The following is a 22956-nucleotide window of genomic DNA, read 5'->3' as shown; positions in this document are numbered from 1 at the left end:
TTCCAGTTTCAGCTACTCAGTACGGATTGCGTTTCTGGGCCTCGCCAGCTTTAGAAGTTCTGAAATCAGATATCTCACATGTATTTCCTGAGGTAATGTGTGCAGATTAGGAAAAGCACAATGGGCCCTCCGCGAAAAATCTGAAAATAAGTGTTTGACTGGGGGAAAAAAAGACATCTATTTATAAGGGTAAGTAAAATACGTCTAAAGGTAGCTCTTAGTTTAGCTCTTGGGTTTTTTGAGAAATCCGCTGTTTGACTGGAAAAATGGGAGCTACTGTAGGACAGTGTTCCTGCTGCGGGCCGTGGAGCACTGCTCAAAATAAATGTGTCAAGTATAAACTGAGAGGCAGCGTATTTTGACCCTGTCGGGCAGAAGATTGAAGGCTTAAAACCTAATTAGAGGATGAGAGGATAAGAAGTGAAGTCGCAAAACAAAGGGTTGATAATTTTAAATAGCCTGACAGAGGATTAGGCAAAAGGTGATACAATAGTAGGGTGTTCTGTGAGGAAGAGCCCTCTAAACCATCTCAGTGAGCAGCGAAGGAAATAGCTCAGTAATGGTTTTAGTTGATCTAATTTCTGTGATTTCATTTTAGCTGTTGAGAGTGCAGTGAAATGAACTATAGTGATAACAACCTGACTGAAGTTTTTTCACTAGTATCTTGAGCTTTTGGCAGCGAAGGCTTCTGCCGTAGGAGAAGTTTGTTCTTTTGTGCTGTTGGATTTAGTAGTGGTCCACAAAGAGCGTTAGTTGCGCCTACGCTGATAACTTCCCTGAATTTGGACATTTTCAGGTTCTAGCTTGTCTTTTAATAGTTACAAATGTTTTCTTTTCTTGTTCTTCCTTCCTGATCTTCTATCCTGAAACTGCATTTTTTCCTATCTTAGTCTTGCTTTTCTTATAACATTGATTGTGCTTTGCAGGTCCTTAGTGCGTTTGTCATGTGGCGAAAGCAGACAAGTTTCATAAGTGAAATTTTAAGTCTGATTTTAAATGAAGACGCGATACGTTTGCAAAGCCTTAGGCCAGCATTCTTCTTTTAAGTTTGATTTATTAGGTTGGCATGTCATCAGAACAGACAAATCCCTGGGCTGCTCTGAGGCTCCTTGCTGACCTCCAGGGCCCCGTGACCCCTGTGAGAGCCTCATCCCTGAATCACGCTCATGGTAGGAAATGGGCTCATCTCGGGAGACAACAGGAACCCGCTGGGGCTGCCGGCATGCTGTGCGTTAAACATGCTTTGGCCCTGAGGCGATTCCCGTGTTAACGGCAGTCCCTCTTGACTTCTGCTTCCTACAGCCAAGAGATATAAATTACCCGGGCACCCTGCGTCAGCATGGGCTGTAGCTACAGGTGCAGACATCTTAGTCACTGTCTGTGGCTCAGGAGACGTGAGTTACCCAGATCTTCACTTGTACACTTGAAAATGTATTACTTCTTCCCTGGAATGTTTTTGGTTCCTTAGAAATAATCTGATTTCCTTTTCTGGAGACAGTTGAAGTACTTGGTGTACATTTGATTTTCTTGCTACAGCCAACAGTAGAATCTGCTTTTTCACACGGTCGTATCATAACTTCATGATTCCTAAGTGTTTCCAGAAGTACAAGATGAAGTTGCATTGTACATTTGCTTCCTTCGCTCATACAGTGATACATTGCTTCAAATAACCCAGCTTGCTGGATTCTGCACACTGACTGCAGATACTCTGAATTAAGATTAGTAGGTGGAAGATCTCACTGGAAGGCTGATGTCTTGAATACAAACTTAGGATCAAGTAGTTGAGTGAAATGTTTTGTCCCTGAGGTAAAGGAATGCAGTGTGTTCCCTTGCCCCAGCTTCTTGTAGAAAACAGTGCTTCATGGCTGAATGAATTCTGGGCCATGCTTGATCTGAAGCAGCTGGAAATCACTTGAAGAAAGAAGGCCATAACGTTGCATCAAATAGTTGCTCTAGGATGTTGTCAGCTACTTCCACCTTTGTGGGTTTGTTTTTGGTTTTTATTTATTTATTTATTTATTTTTGCAACCCTCTTGAGGAATTTTCTGGGGTAAGTTTGTCATGATTATCACAATATTGTTACATTGCTCCAAATGTGGTAGTTTAATTGCTATTAGAACACGTATGCTCTGAAATTTGTGTTGAATTTCTGTTTTTTTTTGTTTTTTTTTTTTTCTTTTTTTTTCTTTTTTTTAAGCTGAACTTAAACTGCTCCTAAGAAGAAATTAAATAAAGAGCACTTTGGCACCACCAGCACTTCCACAGAGGAAGTTTTACTCTTACAGCCGTTGTAATTTAAATTCATATCCTTCCATATGTAATTGGGTTCTCAGGGGAACTTTGTTTCCAAGCCAGCTTTCTAACTCTTTCTATTTGTCAAATGATTCGGCCTTATTGGGTTTTAATTGCTGTGTACACTTGCAATTACAAACGTGACTGTTGTGAGAGAGTGAGGAATACAGACAGACTTCAGTTATTTTTCAGAGTTTTTAAAATTGTATTTAACAAAAGGTTAGAGGAACATTATCTGCATTTCTGCTTGCACTCAATCTGCTGAATGAGGCTTGAAAGGGGAAATACGTTCTTTGCTGCACAGCTCAGCTTTTTCATTCACTTTTGAAACAATTTGTTTCCAGTAAAATAGCTCCAAATTTTTAAAGTACGCAGAGAAACAATTAAGATCGACCGGTCACCTTCACTCTTGTTGGAAGTGAACTTCTCTGTTGAAGAGAACGCATTCAAATCAAGAAGTCTTCCTCTGATGAGAAAGGTGAATTAGCGCGGGGAGAAACGTTTCAGACCAAAGATGTAAATCCCATTGTATCAAATGCTTGTGACCTTGCCTAGTAAGCCATGGAAAATCCTCCTGACCACATACGGTAGCAGTGGCCTCAGGGCGGGCAGGAACACAAAGACGTAATTGGTCTGGTTGTCTGCAGTTGTAACGCCGTGCTTAGGCTGCGTTGGATGATGTTGCTTTCACCAGTTTGGGTAACTAGATAAACTGGTAGTTCTGCGTGGATACCGTGTATCAGCTGCACTTGGCCCTGCCTCAGCTGTGGAAGGAGACTGACTACCTCAATGTTATCTCAGTTTTACAAAGCTGCAACTCAAAAAAACAGCTGGGAATTCATATTGATTCATTTTAAAATTTAATAATGAACAATCCCCCCCATTTAAATGTGGAAAAATGTTCGAACCCAGGAGCAAAGTTAAAGAGTTTGGTTTTTAGGTATGATGGAGGTGTGAAAATCAGTTATTGTGTATTGCCAAAAGGTAAACTTGAGTATTTATTACTGTATTTCAGTTTAATAAATGCTGGCTACCTACCTTTTAAGTACAATGCCACTTCTAGAATATTGGAGAGCTGCTTTGTGCCACCCCCAAATGACAAAATATTTGGTGCCCTGGCACTTGCTTCAGCAGGCCCCAATCTTCTCTTACAAGTAGTTGCACGCTCAGTAGTCCTGAGTGTGTTTAGCAGAGTTTGCACTGTTGAAGACTGGACTTGTATCACTAATAACTTCATATTCTTTTTAAATTAAAAAAAAAAAAAAAGCCATAAAAATGAAATGCATTGCCTCATTTCTTTGAAGAGGGTTGAAGTAACATTGTTAAATATAGAACAGATTTTTGAAAATTGGCTTCCTGTCCTTTTCTTAGGCACCTAAATAGCTGAGAAGTCCAATTCAGACTGATGTCAGCTATAAATATTGATGAAGCTGAACTTGGCAGCTGGTTACACTGGAAGTTGATGTTTGCATTTGTAGTTCAAATTATTTGCTTAACAACTTCGTATTCCTTTTTTTTCCTTTAACTTCAATACTGTTAAGATCTGAACTTCTCTGCATATGTAATCATGTTAGCAGGAAGCCAAAGAAAATGTCTTTGCTTAAAACCAAGAAGTCAGTTGTTTATGACTAGAAATGTGATAAGTGTGGAGCATCCGTTCAGAATATTTCAGGGTGTAAAGCAGCAGAGACTAAACTGAAATGTAAATTGTGACTGAAGCTTCGTTCTCAACAGGATCCCCTGATCCCCATCATCCTCACTGCTCTGTCTCAGCCCAATTTGATGGGGTGTCCCCCCTAAGCTGCATTGCAGGCTGTAAGATCTAGAGCTTCTCTGTGTGACGAAGATTCTTTTTCCCTTGTTTGTGCATTGCGCCTATTGGAGTTAGCAGCAGTACTGATGTGTTCTAAGAAAGAAGATTTTGATATTCTTCTAATTATAATACATGCAGATAATAAGAACTGAAGAGTTTGAAAGGGGCATTACCTCCCAGTCCTGTGATGTGTTAGAAGGATTTTAATGGTGCTGTTTTAAATCATCCCTGGAAGTTCCCATTTAAAAGTGTCAATGGTTGGATAAGCCGCCCTTCTTTCCAGGGCAGGTGCCTGTTGCCTACTTTATCAGTTTTTCGTTTGTTTCTGCTGCTGTTTGATTAACATATTGTTACATAGGTCTTCGTAACTGTTACTTGTAGATGAAAAGGGAAACTTCGATCCTGAGTGGTCTACCTTTCATGGTATAAATAACCTGATGTGATGATTTGGATGGAATTATTAGCAGTAAAGTTATTTGTAGCTTTCAGGTTCAAAGTCAAGCTGTTGAGAAGTTGTTTTCTCTCTCGTGCTAACATTTTAAGATGGACAAAAATGCTTCAAGTCTGGTCTAGTTACCACCCCTCTCGTTCTCCTTCCCACTCTGAAACTCAAGTCCTCTGTTTTCTACAGGCTTTCCCTCGTTTTGCAAATACCCTGAAATAAAGCCTTGCTATTGTTCTACTTGTTTTTCTTCAGCAACGCTGAAGCTTTGGGAGTGTGTAAGTGGATTGCTTTCACTTTGTCCATCTTGACTGCATCCTCGTTTTTTGCCACCAGAGCACCATTAAATTACACCCCGGTTGTAATGCTGGTGGTAATGACTGCTTGTGTGCCATTAAGGTTCCGAGCACTGTTGCTATTATCGTGAGAGAAGCCGTGTTAGCAGTGTGAAATAGCTCTCATTTGTGCCTGTAAAGCATTCGTTTGGGACACCTAAGTGAGCGTAAGATGAACAATTGAAAGAAATGAGTTGTTTGTTTGTTTCTAAATTTTCTTTCATTGCATTAGCTGAGTAAAACTTTGGTATAGAGCTGAAAAAGTAGCCGGTATTCTCAGCTCCTCACATTTTAGTTCCCAGCTGCTTCAGTCATCACCAAAACCTGCCTGTCAAATGAGGTTGGATGGGGAGAGCACAGGGGGAGCGTCCTCTGCTCTAGAGAGCTCACCGAGAGATAAATGAACGTAGGGTGTGATTCAAGAAGATGCAGTTGGTCAGGTAAGATAAAGGGTACTCCCAGCACCCTCGATTTTGGTAGTTCTCACAAACTTTAGGATGAAGTGTTGAAGGGCTTGAGAAAAAGTAGAAGCAGTTTTGGGGATGCACATACACACACACATGATTTCATATATACGAAGTATAGATGTGCTTCAGCCACACTGAATAGAGGGGACAGTGCACAAAGGAGTTGGGTGGACTTAGCCAGCGAGTGGCCTTGGGCTGGCTGCAGTTGGGATTTAACCTTGATTGCAGCAGAGAAGTGATCTGTAGCGTAGGGTAGGCTGCTGCTGCAGACTAGAGACAAAAATACATCCTGTGTTCACTGTAACTTTTCACGGATTCTTTACCAAACCCAGTATGAACAGGAAATAAGAGAACTTTTCTGCTTCTTTACGCGTTGGGAGGCAGCAAAATGGTGCAAGCAAAACAGTCTTAAACAACACACTTAGCAGTTTCTTTTTTCCTTTAGTGAGAGGAGGAACACTTGGACCTTCAGTGTTGTTTGTGTAAATGTTTTGGAACACTGGGAAGGTGGCAGTGCAATGTTCTGTCTTCAGTTCATTTTTCAAGGTTGTCTTCAGACTCATGAGCTAGAGACAGGATTTTCTGCATGGGGAGTCTGACTGCACCATTTTTGTGTTGTACAGAGCTGCCATTCTTAACTATTATTTTGCAAGTGATGGATGACCCAATATCCACGTGATCAAGTGATCACAAATTTGGCTTTAAAAAGAAATGATACAGACATTAGTTAAGAAGTATTATTAGTTGCTTAGATAAAGCCATGTTACTAGGATTTTAAAAGAAGTCTTGTTTTGCACTTTTCTCATTTCCTCTTTAACATTGATTCAACGGGGGATAAATTCTTTAATGGAAAAAACTGCTTTTCTGAATGACTCGTGTTATGCAGTTGTCCATTTAGCAAATCACAGAATCACAGAATGGCCTGGGTTGAAAAGGACCACAGTGATCATCTAGTTTCAACCCCCCTGCCATGAGCAGGGTCACCAACCACCAGACCAGGCTTCAGCAGTGTTCTGTGTCATGAAGTGGTTTTGCTAATTTATACTCGGGCTCTTGGTGCAGTGCTATGATTCAAGGCTCGCGTTCTGTACCTGTAGGTTGATGACAGAACGTTTGTATAGGCCTTCTGTTCTTACAGTCCCTTAGAAGAACAGGGCACACAGGGTATCTATTCCATGTTACAGTTATTTGTATTGTTGAAAGTGGCTGTGTCAGATCAGTGCTAACAGTTGAGTCATTTTCCATCTAGAGCAGACAGCTTCAGTGCAGATAAGTTAATATTGAACAAAAGTATGAAGTTGTGCAGCCAACACTGAATTAAACATGATGGATGTTTTGTCTCATGTCATGTTTTGTAGAACACTGGTGATTTTTTGTGCAGCACTCAACTATCATTGCTGAATGCTGGTTTCCTCTGTTTCTTCCTTTAAAAAAATAAAAATAATAAAAGATTTCTGCTTATTCCCTTTCTTCCTGTATGCTTTGTTTAGAATTGTATCTTTAGTTATTTTTTTCCTTCAGGTGTGTCTTCTGGATTTCCTTCCACCTAATTAGGACAAATAAGTTTTTCTAAATACTGCAGAAGAGTGATCAGTTCTTTCTCAGACACCAGTGGGATCTCTCCTCCTACTTCATTGTTCCTAAATGATTACAAATGACATTTCCCTGTTTAGACTTGGGAAGTGAAATGCAGTGAAGGACTACTGTGGTGAAATGTGGATTGTCCTGAACAATTTTTATGGCAAATGATGGCCTGTGCAGTGCAAGTGTGCTGTGGATGGGGGGCGGGGGGAGGAAGGGGTGAAAAGCAAGAAATATTTCTGTGCTGTTTTGAAGTTGTGAATTGCTTCGGACCATCTTCTCTATTTCCTAATTGGATATGTCATGTTGTTGTGTAGTTACGTCAGCTGGCTTTTGTGAGGTGATGATTTTAGACAGCTTGAGGCCTTTGGGGCGCTGTGCACACGCGTGTTGTTGCTTTATCAGAAGCACTGCAGTGTGGAAGTTGGAGCTGAGTTTAAAATTAACCTCTGTCAAACATTTTGGGATACTTAAATGGCAGTGGCAAGGACCCCCTTTTTGTCTCCAAGTGTACTGTTGCTAGTCAGAAATGGAATGAATGGAAATCACACTCAAAAAGCTCTTAGTGCCAGAAGCTCAGAAAAAAAATATATTTTGGTTTATGCCTGCTATTCCAATGGGAGGAACAGTTTGTCACTACATGATGCTGTACACCTTCAGCGCGAGCAGTCGCCAGCAGGATGATGCAGTGAATCCAGAAACATGCCACCTGTTGATTAACTAAATGCTAAACTTCTTTTTTTTAATAGTACCTATAATAGCCACTGCAATAATTTAGATTTTTTTTGTGCACTGCTAACTTGGGTATGTGGTGGTAAACCAGTGGTTTTGGATCCCTCCTTGTTCCTGGAAGTCAGTTATGTCTTGCAAAACTAAAACCAGAGTATTTTTTAGCTTAGCTGTTGTTAAGACAGGGTAGTGAGTTCTGAATTAATTGAAATGTGCTTAAGTGTTGGCCAGTTCGGTGATGTTTGTATGTCATCATTCTTTCAAAATAGGATTACATACCCAACAATTATTAATGAGATTAATTTTTACATGTAATCAATACTCAGGAGTTCTCAGAATAACATAAGCGCTTTCCTTGAGTGCACCTGTGTGCGTTATCTCAGTTCTTAATCAAGTTTCCACCCCATTCTTCCTCTCAGCTGCAAACATTTTTACAATTTCCTACTATTCTGTGATATTCCTCAGTCAATAGGAAATTCTGTCACACGTGTTACTGGTGTTATCCAGATTTGAATGGGAGACTGCAGGGAGAGTTTGAAGAAGACATTGTACTGATTGTGACCTGTTCCTTTCTGTGCACCTGCGATACCGTGGTGTTCCTACAGAGGCAGCTTATGTGATGTGAGCAGAAAGGAGGTACTTGCTGTAAGTCATGAACTTGGTGAGCTCCCTAAAAATACTTAGGGAAAAAAGCTAGCCTGGGAGTCCTGACTCTGTAGACGGTATTGTGCAGCTTCAGAGATATCTTACCTCAGCTAAATGAATTGCTGCAGTTGGCTGTATTAGAACCAGAACTACATAAAGAATGTTGTGGAGACTACAATGTACATGCATGTGGGACTGGTGTGACAGAGGATGACAATTTATGTACCCTAGCAGTGTGTAGATATACTGAATTGTTTCCGTAATTGCAGAGTAACTCATTGAGTCTGATCTTGCAGTGCACCTGGATATTAAATCAGTATGTGTAATTAACTGGTTAGTACTTAGGACATGTCAGACTTTTTTTGGGAGGGGGGGGAAGGTAGGATCCCTCCCAACTTTGTTCTTTCAGAGGTGCCTAAGTTGTGGCTGGGGTTTCTTTGCTTTCATTTTTGCTTTCGCTCCCCTCTTCCTTCCCTTGGGCAGTTGGTGGCTATGTAATTGAACTGTGTCTGCTTTTCTTAATAATTTTTTCTTTGCAATCCAGACGAGCATGCTGACACATCCCAAAAGCTAGCTGTTGACAGAATTAGATAATTTGAGGATCTGAGTTCAGAGATGTATCCATGATATTTACATTCTCTTCTGACTGCAGCAAAGGCTGGGATTCTCCTTGCTGTACCATCTTTGCAGTGTTACTCATCTGCATGTCATGTTCTGCCTTGAACCCAGTCTGGTTTTGCTGGATTCGAGTTTTTTGAGCCAGTTTGCTAATTAACACTGTTATTGTGCTAGAAACATAGCTTTATATTTTTTACAGTAATGGTAGGAAAATGATCAGTCTTTTAAACAGATACTCATTACAGGCTTTCTATTAGAGATAGGAATCCATACTCCAGAGCCCTCTCCAAGCTAAACAAGCCCAGTTCCCTCAACCTTTCTTCATAGGAGAGCTGCTCCAGCCCTCTGATCATCTTAGAGGGCCATTCTAAGATGAGGTCCTCCTCTGGACCCACTCCAACAGCTTCACATTCTTTCAGTACTGGAGGGGCCACGGACTTGGATGCAGTGCTCCAGCTGGGGATTTGAAGGGCAGAGTATTGGGGCAGAGAGTCACCTCCCTCTCCCTGCTGCCACCCCTCTCTTAAATGCAGCCCAGAAAATGATAGCCCAGAAAGCCAACCACCTTCAGATCTTTTTCAGTCTGAAGCAGCACAGATGTTAGTCTTGCTTTTTGGCTGATATTCTCATCGGATGGGGGTGGATGTCACATATGTGTTTTAAGCTGACAAAAGTCTTTTACTTCACCTGTAAGGTGTTGTGTGGTTAAATAATACTGTTCTAAATGGCTTGCTGGATATTTCTGAGATGTTTCAGGGAGGTGAATGACAAATAATCGTTTAGTTGAACAATTCAATTTTCATTTCTTTTCTATAGCATTTAGAAATCAATAGGGAAAAATGGAGCATTTACAAACAATGGTGTGGGTGTGCATTCACTTATTGCAAAATAGATTGGGAGTTGGAGTTTTATTAGACTTCTTTCTCCAGAACCTCAGTTTGTAGCAACAATTTAAAAATGCCTTGTTTGTTTTTTTGCTTTGTTTTAAAAAAAGCATCCTCACTTTAGGTACGAAGCTGCTACTGCCTTTGGGACATCGAGTCATTAAGGTGGTAGTGCTCACTTGGAAAACTATTTCAAAGTGATTGAGCAGATTGCTGTGCCTGTGAGTCAGTACTGCTTCGCGTGTTCGTTTCTGGATGGAAGGCTGTTTCAGTCCTGTACCTACAGATAAGTAATGGTTCAAAATAGATCAAGCAGTTCAAAACTGTTGTGAAAGGGGTAATATGATAGTAATGAGAAAACGCTAACGTGTGTGTATGTGTATGTAGTGTTAGTAGTGTGCCACTGCACTGCTTGTTGCTGCATGATGGTGCTCACCTGGCGCCTGGCCAGGCGGCTCGCTGGCAAGAGCCGCTGCCTTTATGGTGTGGCGGCAGAGGGCAGGGTGGAGCCAGGACTGCTGGCCTGAATTGGGCAAGGAGTATTCTGTACCTCCTGACATCATACAGGAGGCTGTAAAACTGAGGGGGAGTTACCCAGGGGCAGTTGCTGCTCTGGGGTTGGTGGTTTTTAATTGATGGCGGATGGTGGGCAGTAGTGGTATTGGCAGGATGCTGGCTGGCAGGCAGTTGTATTGTTAGCTGGGTTTCAGTCAGCATGTGGCGAGTAATTGCATTGTGGCTGAATCTATATAGTTACCATTGCATATTTGTTTCCATTTTCCTCTTCTGTCTTAGTGAATAGGTTTTATCGCAATCCATGAATTGTATTTAGTTTCCAGTTCTCTCTCTCATCCCGTTTGCGGTGGGGACTGAATGAATGTCTGTGTGATGTTTAACTGCTTGCTGAGTTAAACCACAAAAAGGTTTTCTTCTTTTTTTTTTTCCTTTCCCTCCTCCCAATAGTGGCAAAGTTTCTACAGGCTTTGATAATGACAGTAAAATCTCAGAAGAGAAATATCCTGTTCAGTATCAGGTTGATGTTTCTGTCATGCAAGATGTGTTTTTAGGCGGAATTTAATGTCAGGCTGCAGCATTCTGGTGGCTGGTTAGCTTACTGTCAGTCTTCATCAAATGGTTTTCTTGCCTCTTAAATGGCTTCGTGAGTAGGATAAGCATTCTTTTTTTTTTTTTTTTTCTCAGTACTGGTTGTTGGCCTAATTGTTTGGGGATGGGTGAGTAATAATTATCTTGAATTAATAAACTGTGTTGTGGTTTTAGGGTTTTCTTGGAGGTAGCTTAAAATGCATTTCCAGGAGTGGTGCAACTTTATTCTGTAGAAGTCTAAGTTTGCTGAAACTTAAATCCAAAAATTTGATCCTACGGATCAGCAAATAAATCATTTTGCAACATGTGAATTTCTTGTGTTTAGAGAATAATTTCCTAGATTAGGGCGGCAGTTGAGGTAGAAGAATACTGAAGAGAGAGGGTTAGGTAACAGTGTGTGTAACCATAGCTCTTTTCTTCCCCATCTCCACAATACTGCATACATTACATTGAGGGAGAGGAGAGGAACCTGTATTGCTCTTTTGCAATTACAAGTTTTTGTTTACTCCACATTGTCTGACAAGATAACTATAACATTTTCTAAATACTTTGTAAGCGTTGCTGAGCTTCAGAGGCAATTGTCTTTCATTTCTATGTGGTTTTTATCTAGAAAAGACCATGTTGGATGTCTGATTTATTTATATATATACATATTTATTTATTTATTTACTTTTTGTCTTCTAGGGTTTCGTTTTTGCACTGAATGTAGCCAGGACGGATCCTTGTGGGCTTTGGCAGCCCTTGGAAACTGTCAAAGGTAAAAACTGACTAAAGTTCAATGTTGCATTCTTGAAAATTGAAGGTGAGATGAACATTTACCCATACTAATTTTTAATCATTTGTACAATACGTTGCTGCCATCAGACATATGTTCTAATGTGTTATTTCTGGTGGGTTTGGGTATGAAAGATTTCTTCATGTAACTGCCTGTATGGGAACTGCTGAGTCACGGCCTGAACCTCTGATTGATCACCTGAGGCGAGCCATGAGTCAGCCAGAGGAGCACAGCTGAAGGCAATTCACCTGTGCTGCCGGAAGGGGTGGAGCCAGGCTGCACTCCTCCTAGACCTATTGAAGAGCTGGCTGCCAGAGGGGAAGGATCTCTTCTGGAGATCCCCTCTCTTGGTGTTTTGTGGTGAGCCCAGCCGAAGGATAAGCTCTTCCACTTATCTTCTTTTTGTTATCGTTGTCTACTTTGCCTACCTCTCTTGATTATATTGTGATTATAACATCTTGATATCTATTGATTATACAATTATATTGTGATTATAACATCTTGATATCTATTGATTATACACTGCCTGATGGGATTTGTGAATATCAGCTACAGTTGATTTGTACAGTGGCTTTCTTTAAAATCTCATCGTAAATTAACTTCTTTTCAAAGTCACTGATATCTGCAAGTTTTTGGTTCCTGTAAACAATTAATTTAAATTTAAGCTTTATTTTTCTTCTGGATGCTCTTTTCTTGTATCTCATAACTCTCATTTAAAATGACAAAAACTCTTCTGTTCTTTTTCCATATGCTAAATTCTTGTTGCTTATGTACAATGAGAAAAACTCTGTTTAATGTGAAACTGTGGCAATTTCTTATGCTATAGCTAGATAATCTGTAGAAAAAAAATAACACAGTTTTGTCTGCACGTGTACATAAAGGCAGTGATTGCAGTGATCAGTCAAAACCGTTGTGTTAGTAAAATGAACAGGTTCATTTGAGACATAGTTCTGTATAGTACTACCTTCATTTGAACTCCTGTTTTCAAGTATAGCATGTATACAAGTTTGCTGTGTTCTGAAGGGCATTTGTGAGTTTGTTTTGCTTGGTGCTCTTGAGAGAACCTTCAGGTTTTGCTCACCATCTGTAATGGTGACAGCCTTGCTGTCCTTTGAGGGTTTTCCTGTGGGCCATATCTGATTCAGACTTCACAGTGCGTAGGAACCACAACTGATTTTACATTATAAAGCACTTCTTTATATCATATGAAAGACACTATTTTCCTCTTTATTCTGTGATTTCTACTGGCAATCTGAAGTAGTGCTGAAAGACCCATTTCTTAGATGAGGTGCTTAGTTCTGATGGTGACTGTTTGACACCCAGCAAAATTCAATACATTTGGATTCCAACACCCTTGCTGATGAGGTTGTTATGTTTCTGAATAATCGACCTTTCTATGTGAGGGAAAGTCAGGCTGAGGAAGTACCTTGTTCATTGGAATTACTCTTGAGGGATTTGTGAGCGTATGGAAGTTTGGCTAGATTTTAGTTGCCAAAATTTTCTAGAATACAGTAGTGAGAAGACGGCTGCTCTCCACTGTTGTGCTTACACTGTATTTACGACTGGTAGCTGTGTCCATCATCCTGTTAGCGCTGAATAAATTCTGTACATCTTTGTTTCAGAAAGTGGTGGAACACAAAACTAAACATTAAGCTGATTTGGCCAGAAAGTAATAACTTTATGATAGGATAATGTTATCTTAGGCATTAAGGTTTGTGAGAATGATAGCAAGTTCACGTTAGTGAGTGTCTCTACCTCTTCTAATCGCTGTATTATGGTTTAGAGTTAAAAGCTGTTACTAACTTTAGATATGCATCTGCTAGGTAGGTGAATATGCTGACATACCTGTATGCCATTTGTCAGACTTTCACTGGGGTGCTTTTCACTCATGCTGAAGCTAGTAAGTATTTCCAGAAGACTTCAGATGAATAAAAAGGCTGAGGGACTTCAGTTCCCATGTGAAGCAGTTTTGGTGCGTATATGCAAGAATGGAAGAAGGGGATTATCGTGCTTTGACCTTTTCCAAGAGTGGCTTTGTTCATAGGTTTCATATCTGAAACCTTAAATGGACTGTCTGTAAACTTTATGTAACTTTATCCCCAGGGAACATGGTGCATCACATTACTTGTTTTGTTGGCCTCCTTTTCAATCTTCCAGGACCGTAATACCACCTGCCTCTCTATCCTCTGTGTACAAAGTAAGAAAGCTACCCCAAGTGTGATCTTTCACCCTCTGCTCAGAAGCCTAAGAGATTTGACACTGCCAACAGCATGGAATAACTGTGTTGATTCTTTATATACTGGCACCAGGCAGTTGCTTCCTTGGCTGAGAAGTCATGTTTAATTGTAATGACTACTAAAAAAAAGTAGAAATGCTTTCACAGGGATTTGGGAATCCCCAGATGTCTGCTTTTGGCAATAAGGAAGCTTGAAATGCAGCATTCTTATGCTAGTGGCTATGTGAATCCTTCCTTTTGTGGGGAGTCAAGGAAAGTAGGTAAAAATGAGAGAATTGAATTGGACGTGTAGTTTGTTACTCGATAGTTTGTAGCCTGAAAAAAGCCAAAAACCACAGGGAAAAATACAATTACAGGATAGTACTCAGTAAAACTTCCTCCTGCAGTCTGTGGCTTCAGGTTCTTAAGCTCTTCCTGTACCAGCTGCTGGATTATTTTTGTGCATTTTTGTTTTCCCCCAAATTAGAGCCTTTTAACTTCCAGCTTCTTGCCATCCTATGTGGATGAGTTCATGCTAGCTGAATGTTGTATGAATAGTAAAATCAATCATGTTTTGAACATTACAGCTAATAAAGCATGAATTGTGGATGAACTGTGAGGCAAGTGAAAAGTGTGAGGCAAGTGAAAATATATATATATATTTATATTATATTATATTTTATATATATGTGTGTGTGTGTGTGTGTGTGTATATATATATATTTTCCTTCTCCATTGCAGTTGCTTCTGCTTCTCATTCGCTCTCTGAACTATGGATTGTTCTGGTGTATTTAGTCTCTCCACTATGAGGGAACTTGCTTACTGTTATTCTTGTAACCTTTCTATTTTTTTTTTTCTAATTTTATTTCATAGTTCTACTTTTTTTCCTCTCTTTTTCTGTGATTTTTAAGATTCTTGTTTTTGTTTTTGTTTTTCTGTTTTTTAATCTTCTCAGAAAATAAACATAGCACTTCTGAGGTTCATAGTACTCTTAATGAGCAGCGACAAGTCCTCACAGTGGTCTGTCTTTGACCTGATTGATCTTGCTTTATTTTATGAACTTTCTTCGGCGCTTCTGCAGCTCGAGTTCCATCTTTCTTGTAATTCCGATCTGAAGTCAGTTTGGTGCCACAGCAGTCCTGGCCAAAGCCATTCTGGCTCTTGGGCTGCACACTGTCTGTCCAGCAATCTGCGGAGCTTCCCAATTGCTTGAACGCGATCTGGCCAAGTGAGGTGAGGAAGCCTGTGCCCCAGCACATCTGGGTCGGGCTGGGAAATGCAGTGTGGCAAAGTACCATGGACAGGGCCCAGGCCTTGGCTGCCGGAGCCCTTGCCGTGCTCAGGGCACTCGCCTCGCTGGAGATCTTGGACACGTGTGTGGCATGCATCTTGCCCACCGTTTGGTACTTCAGACTTCTGAGTACTGGCAGAATAACTTCTCTCTATCAGCCTCACAGTTGTAATTTCCCCTCTGTCTGTCCTTATCAGCCTTCATTTGTTAGAAGGGAAGTTACTCCAGCAGACATATCTTGTGCTTAGGGATTTCACTGCTAATAGAGCCTAACTCCAAATTCCTTTAGGAGCATTTCTTACAGTATTTCACTTGAGATGTTCCTGCCTTTGTTTACTTAATCTCCTTGTTAAAGTGACAAACCCGCATTCATTAATGTTGCTCAGAGACATGCTGCAGACAGGGCTGAAATTTAGATTAATCTGCTGTTGATCCTGTATGAATTGATTATTCCCCTTTCATAATTTACAGTAGAATTTCTGGAAGGGGATGAAAGCTGAAGATATTTCCAGAGCACTGGTTTATGTTGTGTTAGAAAGAACTGTTTTGTCACACTGCATTCGTAGTTAACTTGCGTGCAATGGATTGGGGCACCAAAGGGATAAAATAATGCATCTTCTTATACTGCTAGCTGATATAATACTTTCAGCATCTGTTGGATCTCAATTAACTTATTTCATGCACTTCAACAAGTCCCATCTGAATATTTGGAGGTGGTTTTGGACAAACACAGCGTGCTTGATTTGTTAAGTTAAATCTTAGGTTTAAGAATGATCAATATATTCTCTCAGCAGCGGCACTGATTGTACAACCTGCCCATTTCAAGTTCATGGGTTGTTCAGAAAGCATTTTCATAATTTTGAAAGGTTGTACCTGTTATGCCTTGTGCTAGCATGTGGAAATACAGGGTAAGATGGAGCATCACATTTGTAGTGACAGTGCTAGTTCAAAGGTTTAGCATTCATTGAAAAGGGGAAATAAAGTTGTTTGTAACTGAACCTACCATAGAAGTAGGGTGAAATTCTTCTGAGATCTCACACACCCTGTGAAAAGAAGGAGGGAGGCAGTTTTGGTGAGAGTTCTGCTTTATCCCCATCTTTACCCAGGAAAGGACATTACTATTCTGCAAGTCTGTGAAAAATGCTGCTGCTTTGCCTGAGACTATGTAATATTAATGAACATAACAGTTTGTTGGTTGCAAGGCTTGATAAGCTGTATGCAGCATTTTGTAGTTCCAGACCCTTTGTTTGCAGAATGTATTCTTCAATTCTTGTGTCAACTTCATAGCCGTGAAAGATATTTTCTACCTGCACAAAATACAGAAGGCAGTACAGCCTTAGTTTATGAACAGCCTCTAACTTTGACAGAAGAGGTGTATCTGTGACAGATTTTTAAGCTTTCTCTTCATTACAGTTTGTATTCTTGAGTTTTTCAGTTCTTAGGCTTGAAATTACTGCAGCGAAGGCGATATTGAAGTCAGCACCTGTGTAGTTTGAGGAGCAGATATGGCATGCAGACTTTTAGTGGCATGTAAATGCTGGTGCAGTTGGGGAGTTAAGCATCTTGAGAGGGACAATTATTAAAGGCTAACCAGCTCCTTGCTTTAGAGTTTTAAACATAGTGTGAGCCCTTACTTTCCACAGAACTGGAACGTCATGGATTTGCTAATAGCAGATATCTTGCCTTTGTGAATTAGAGATTCCTGCTGAATTGCACCTAAAACACTGCTTATGCTCTGGAGTGAAAGATTGTCTGAACTTTTTAGTTAAAGTCTTTCTAACTGCATTGCGTTTGTCAGTAAGTTAAAATTTTAAGGTAGGAATTTGGAATGTAGAATTTATTCAGTTGGAAATGCACGGACACTGTCAGACAAATTAAAGTTACCAAGTAGTGCTGAACAGTGAAAATGCTGGGAGCTGTTGGCCTTGGTTAGATTGGAAATAGCAACGTAAAGATGACTGACTTTATCTGCTTCCTGAACTGTTTAGAGCTTAGACTGTATTTATTTCTAAAACGAAGTCAAAGAAAAGTTCCCTGAAATAAGAATTCAGAGTTACTCCTAGGATGACTGCTGGTCTTGACAATTTTTCAGACTGATAACCTTTAGACTGTAAGCTGAATCTGTGAATCTTGTATTTGCACAAAAGCTGTTTTCCAGTAAGAAAAATGTGCTCGCCTCTACTCTCTGTAATTATTCTGTATTGACTGTAGCTTTAATCACAAACACAATGAATGCAACAAATACTCAACAATGACATATTTTAGCATGGAAAAGACACCAGTTTCCTGCTAGGTGCTTTCTTCTCATTAAGTAGAATTGTATCTTTATCCTGAACAGCAGATGCCTTACTGTTTGCACAAAACAGAAATTCAGGGAATATATGCAGAACGTGAGCGGAAGATCGTAGCCTGGAGTTACTATTCATGTGCACCGCAATCTCGTGTACCACTATTAAAGGCAGCAAATAATTCTTTTTAAAAATATGTATTTCTTTTTCTCTTTTAGGCAGTATTTTGCATTTCTGCAGAGCTTTGCACAGATCCTGTTCCCATGCAAACTGATGAGGGAGAAATACTGGAGGAAGGCAGCCCCAAGGTCAGTGAGGTGAACAGTGCGGTATTTTGGCGGATCAAGAACTTGCTTGGCTGAAATGGGAAATATGTGGAGTGAATGCTGACTACTGATGATATTTTAAATAAATAACTGCATGCAATAAATAATACTTATGATGCTGGAGGCATTAAAAATAACATTTTTAAAAGCTTTTAGGAACACGAGCTTGTTTGGTTGACTGCTAAGGATTGAAAGCGTCTACATTAGGCTACTACCAGGAAGATATGTGGGAACTCTTGAAAAGAACTACTAACTTTGCTTGTGTTCTGTTTGTTAGAATTGGAGGGGTTTGTCAAGGTTTCTGTCCCACACACACACCCTGTCAGCTAACTAACTTCAAGAATTAGGCATGTGAGTGCAGGTATCAGTGTTTATATTACTGACTGATTGATGGCTTCATTTCCTTGCGCGTGTCGGCATGTGCTTTGATGTTGTGAGGCTGGATGGACTGTTACCTATAAAGGTATCTCTGATACTAGACATGCATTGTTGAGACCAGGTTGTTAAGTTTGCTGTTGAATATAACATTGGTTTTGTCCTGTTTTTTGCTATTGAGACCAACTTCCTGAAGGTGCAGGTGTTGAGTCGCGAATGTCTTTGGTTTACATAATGTTATGGTCATTATCATATTCTTCAGTAGGTTTGTAAGTGTATTCTACAGTCCTTTCTCAACCAATTTGCATTAACTTTGAAATTAATGCATTTTAAAATACGACTTCCAAAGTTCATGAAGATCCAAATCATTGTTAGCTTATAGCTTTTCTGTAATGTACTTGAGCTGCAGCTGAGAAAGGGAATTGTTGCAGGACCTGAAATTCGTCATTATCAGGCTGCAGCTTCCTGAGACATCTTCTCATATTTTTATGCTCTAATAGAACAAAACATTGTTTAAGCTCTAGTCATCATGCTAGAAGCTAACTAATTGTTACAGAAATAACTTGACGGTTGTCCCATATGTACTTAGGGAACTATGTAAATTTTAAATGGATTTGAAAGAAGACTCAATAGATTTGGAACTGACAAATGAAAACATATCTGGATGCACCTGCACCCACTCAGACGGTTGAAAGCTTCTCTTAACACAAATGTGGTTACAAGTACCAGTGGAGGATACTGACGAGAGAAAACATCGTGGTGTGATTAATTACTGTGTTCAACAGCATGGTCATCGGTGCTTTATTTTCATCAGGCAGAGTCTGTGTGTGTGTGTATGTGTCTATGTGCTTGTATATGGATATATACACACATAAAGCCATATGTATGTATATATGTGTGTATACATATGTCTGTGTGTATATATATACATATATGAAAAAAACACAAAGCTCTTAGGTGTGTGTATATATATGTAAGAGCTTTATAAGCTTTATATATGAGTGTGTTGTGTGTGTGTGTATGTATACCTATAAGAGCTCTGTGGTTGTTTTCTTTTGTCTGTGTGGCAGGAAGTAGACTGAAGCAACACTTTTGTGAAATTTACTCTTTTTCTCTAGTAAAAAGCAGGCTTTATTTTCATGGATTTATTTTGGATGGATTTTAATTTTAATTGGAATGGCGAAGATCATAAGCTTCATCCCACGTAAGGTGTTCAAAAAAGTACAGAGCTTAAATTCCAAATAAAGCCTTTTAAAGTGACTTTAGATACCTAAGTGCATATTGTTGTATAGCAGGTGTTACACAGAATCAGTGTATGTTGAGCAAGACATTCTCAGGACTGCTTCCTTCTCATCCTGTGATACACAGGACTACACACTGGAGTGCGTGTCCCAGTGTTTCTTTTGACTGTAAATGATAGTCTCAGGACTCAGGGTCTGTCCTAGAAAAACAATGTGTATTTCACTGTATTGTTTTGCACTTCATTTAAAAGCGTTCACGTGATCTAGTGAGCCATTTTCATCGAGATTTTTTCCCTAAGAAATATTTTTTTAAGACTTCAGTAATGTAGTTCAGTTCTTCTTCTTGCATCAAGGCTGTTTGCTTCTCTTCTTTGCAAAGCAGACAACGATTTTTTTTTTTTTTTTTTTTTTGGGATGGAACAGCTTTGTTCCTCAAATACATTAATGTAACTACCTATTCATACTTTCTTTGTTTCTTTCATTTCTCCCCCTTTATCCATTCAAAAATATTATGTTGTAAATAAAACCCAGATAAAGAATTATTGCTATGCTTATTGTTCAGATCAGTGGATCTTCTGTGAGGGTTTTTTTTCCTAGGTGTTTATACCCACATTCAAATCCTTGTGATCCTTTTGGACTCCTCCCCAGCTTACACTCTGTAATTCCCACAACTTACCTGTTCTCTGGCCTTCAATAGAAAAAGATTTTTCAGCCTGTAAATTGTATCTACATCTTCTAGAGTTTTATTTCTTGCGTGCATTCAAGAAGGATGTTTGGTATATTAGCAGCTCCTTTGAAGCTCTTCTCTAAAGCATTGTAGAAATTGAACCCAGAGCTCTTAGAGTTCTTAGGAGTTCACTTGCTGCTGATTAAGTACGTTCAAGGTACTTGAGTGACAATAAGTTTGATTATATCTTATCATGTTAAGGCACCATCCGTAGCCTTTGTTCCGGATAATTCATGTCAAGCCAAAAAGAGATTGTGCAAGGGATATGGAGGAAGAAATTACCGTTTGTGTGGTCATTCCTAGCATCTTTTATTGGCTTCACCACAATAATTATGAAAGTAAAGCATGCAAGGTTTCTTTTATGAAATTATTTCTTTACTTTGCAGCCAACTAAGGCTGTTCTTGGGAAAGATGGAGAAAAAAAAAATGTTGAACTTGGTTTTTATGTTTTTGTTTATATTTTGTTACTGAAGGTGATTGTGGGTTTTTCTGTTGTTTGTTTTTTTTTTTTTTACATAAGGTCAAAGTTAAAAGCCACTTTATGTCCATATGAAAATGGCCCAGGCCTATGTGTTGGAATGCCTTGGTATCAGCTATGCTTGAAGAATTTCTACTAAGTAGTAAATGGCCTTGCTGTGATTGTGCTCCATACTTTTTTTTTTCTTTTCAAAATGCAAAAAGTGCTCAAGGGTCTGGTGGGTATTTCTCCACTGTTCAGAATTTCTCTCCTATCGTAGGTAGAGGTTGGCTTGAATGAAAAATTGAGGGGTTTCAGGGATGATACCAAAATTATCCTTCGCTGAGATATGATCAACATCTGAATATGGAGACTTGGGTACTGCAAGAATTAACATTTTTATGGTGCCAGTCTTAAAATAGCTTTAAACATTTGTGGCCACTCATTGTCATAGGGTTGGGACAGAAGAATAGGCCGTGCTTTATTTGTTCATTTACTTATTTATTTTTGTCATTCATTCTTTCCAGGGTTGCTTTCCAGCAAAGACTGGGCTTCCCTCTCTCCACAAAACACCGTAGGCTGGACTTGGGGAACCTTACTCTCTTGGCAGCTTCCTTGCCAGGGCTTTTCATCTAAACTGGCTCCATTGTTACATCTCAGTTTCTTCCTTGTTGCCAGGCTGTCAGAAAACACACTTTGTTAGCAGAACATCAACAGAGTAAAGACAGCAGGCAGCTGTCAATAGCGTGCTTTTGATTCCAATAATTAGATGATAATCACTCCACTAAGAGGGAAAGGAGCACACTCAAAAGTAACCTTCTTAAATGTTTGTTGTGTTTTTTGTTTTTTTTTTAAGGTAGTTATTTTTGACAGATGTGGAAGCCTTATTAGGCAGCAAATATTGGATCTGTTTTATCTACGTGATCAGCCTGGATACCACGCAGCAATGTATCTTCCACTTTGTAGAAGTAATCCAGTGGGTGGGGGATGTCTGTTTTTTGTCTTTTCAGCATTTTTGTTTTTCTTCCCTTCTTTTTAAGAAATTCTTCCTTCAAACCCAATGACCTCTCCTGCTCCTTGGATTATGATTTGTTTTTTTTCTACTTATGCTTTATGTGAGTTGAATTGCTACATAGAATTACTGAGCTTTTTCCATCAACAGCCTCAAAACTTTGAAAATATCAGCAAGCACTGAGCTGCTTTTTTGTGGCTCATTTCTTTTCAGCTGCTTTTATCCATCTGTTAAGGATTGTTGCCCAGACAACACTTCTACTTTGTTTCTCAGTTGTTCCTTTACTGTAAAATATTGCAAGGGGGAGCTAAAAGTTTATGCCTGATTTGGAATATTTTTTTAATTATTTCAATATTGGCAGAGATTTTAGCTTAAGTTGCAAACATCTTTCCCAAAAAATGCAATTAAAATTTTCATATCAAGTGTTGTAATATTTCTTCCTTCCTGCCCTGATGATCTTTTGTCATTGACACTAAAACCCTATAAATTTGCAGAGAAGAAGGATGATGACCTGCATAGTGTACAGAAAGATGTTTATGAATTGTGGTTTTGGTTCCATGTTGTAGGAGAGAAAGGAGGAAAACAGCTTCTGCCTGTTTCACATACGGCTGTTTCAAAACCAGCAATGCAAAAATTGGAGCTCATGCTGTTGTTCGGTCTCACTGCTCAGTGCTGCTCATCAAACTGTCTTGAGAAAGTTACCTGTTAATCATTGTTTTATTTTGAGTTGCCCACCTGTTCTTATCTGTTAGTGAGAATCTTCTCCTTCTGTTGCTGCCTTCTTGTTCTCATTTTTCTTGCCTCCTGGTGTCTAATTGTGAAGTAGCATTTTTCCTTCTGTTTAAATCACTTCAGAGCTGTTGATGATGGCTGTGGTTGTTTTATCTGGAGGCATTTACACTGAGATAATGAAAAGGTTAAAAAGTACAGAATGCTTACTCAAAGACTTTAGCTGTTGAAACTAAGGAAACTTAAGCTTGCCAGATTAGCACTTGTATTTGATTTGATAAATTACATGTTTTGATATTTACAAACACAAACTAGAAGCATTGTTGGAAGGGGAGTGTGGCCAGTTGGGAGATACCTGTTACTTAAAAATAAGGAATGGCTCACTCACTCTTTCTATGTGTAAGCTGTGCTTGGTTTTTGGTAGTCGATGTTAACTGCATTGAGATTGTCAGCAGTTAGGCTGGTGTTGTTATTTGGGATTTACAGTTAACAACAGTAAGAAGAAAATCATATTTGGGTTATTCGTTAACAGTAAGTCCAAAACCTTGACACCTCTTAGTGCTACAGAAATGGGTTTCTATTCAGGTGGTGCTAGGTAACTTAAGGCATT

General features: G+C 39.5%; 1 protein-coding gene across 6 annotated transcripts in view; it reads left to right on the top strand.

Moving 5' to 3' along the window:
* TNRC6B (trinucleotide repeat containing adaptor 6B) overlaps positions 1–22956 on the top strand; it is a 127090-nt gene that overhangs the window by 4081 nt on the left and 100053 nt on the right. For all 6 annotated transcript variants that reach the window (XM_042837599.1, XM_042837603.1, XM_042837602.1 and 3 more), the window contains exons 2-3: positions 11595–11667; positions 17698–17787. In XM_042837599.1, coding sequence (XP_042693533.1) covers positions 17753–17787 — 35 coding nt within the window. In that variant the 5' untranslated portion in view covers positions 11595–11667; positions 17698–17752. The remainder of the gene's footprint in view (positions 1–11594; positions 11668–17697; positions 17788–22956) is intronic.

The sequence above is a fragment of the Centrocercus urophasianus genome, unplaced genomic scaffold (assembly GCF_019232065.1).
Source record: "Centrocercus urophasianus isolate 14NV4802_14NV808 unplaced genomic scaffold, USGS_Curo_1.0 seq_73, whole genome shotgun sequence".
In the NCBI taxonomy this organism is placed as follows: Eukaryota; Metazoa; Chordata; class Aves; order Galliformes; family Phasianidae; genus Centrocercus; species Centrocercus urophasianus.
The sequence above is the reverse complement of the archived record's forward strand: the minus strand, read 5'-3'. Positions and strand labels throughout refer to the sequence as shown.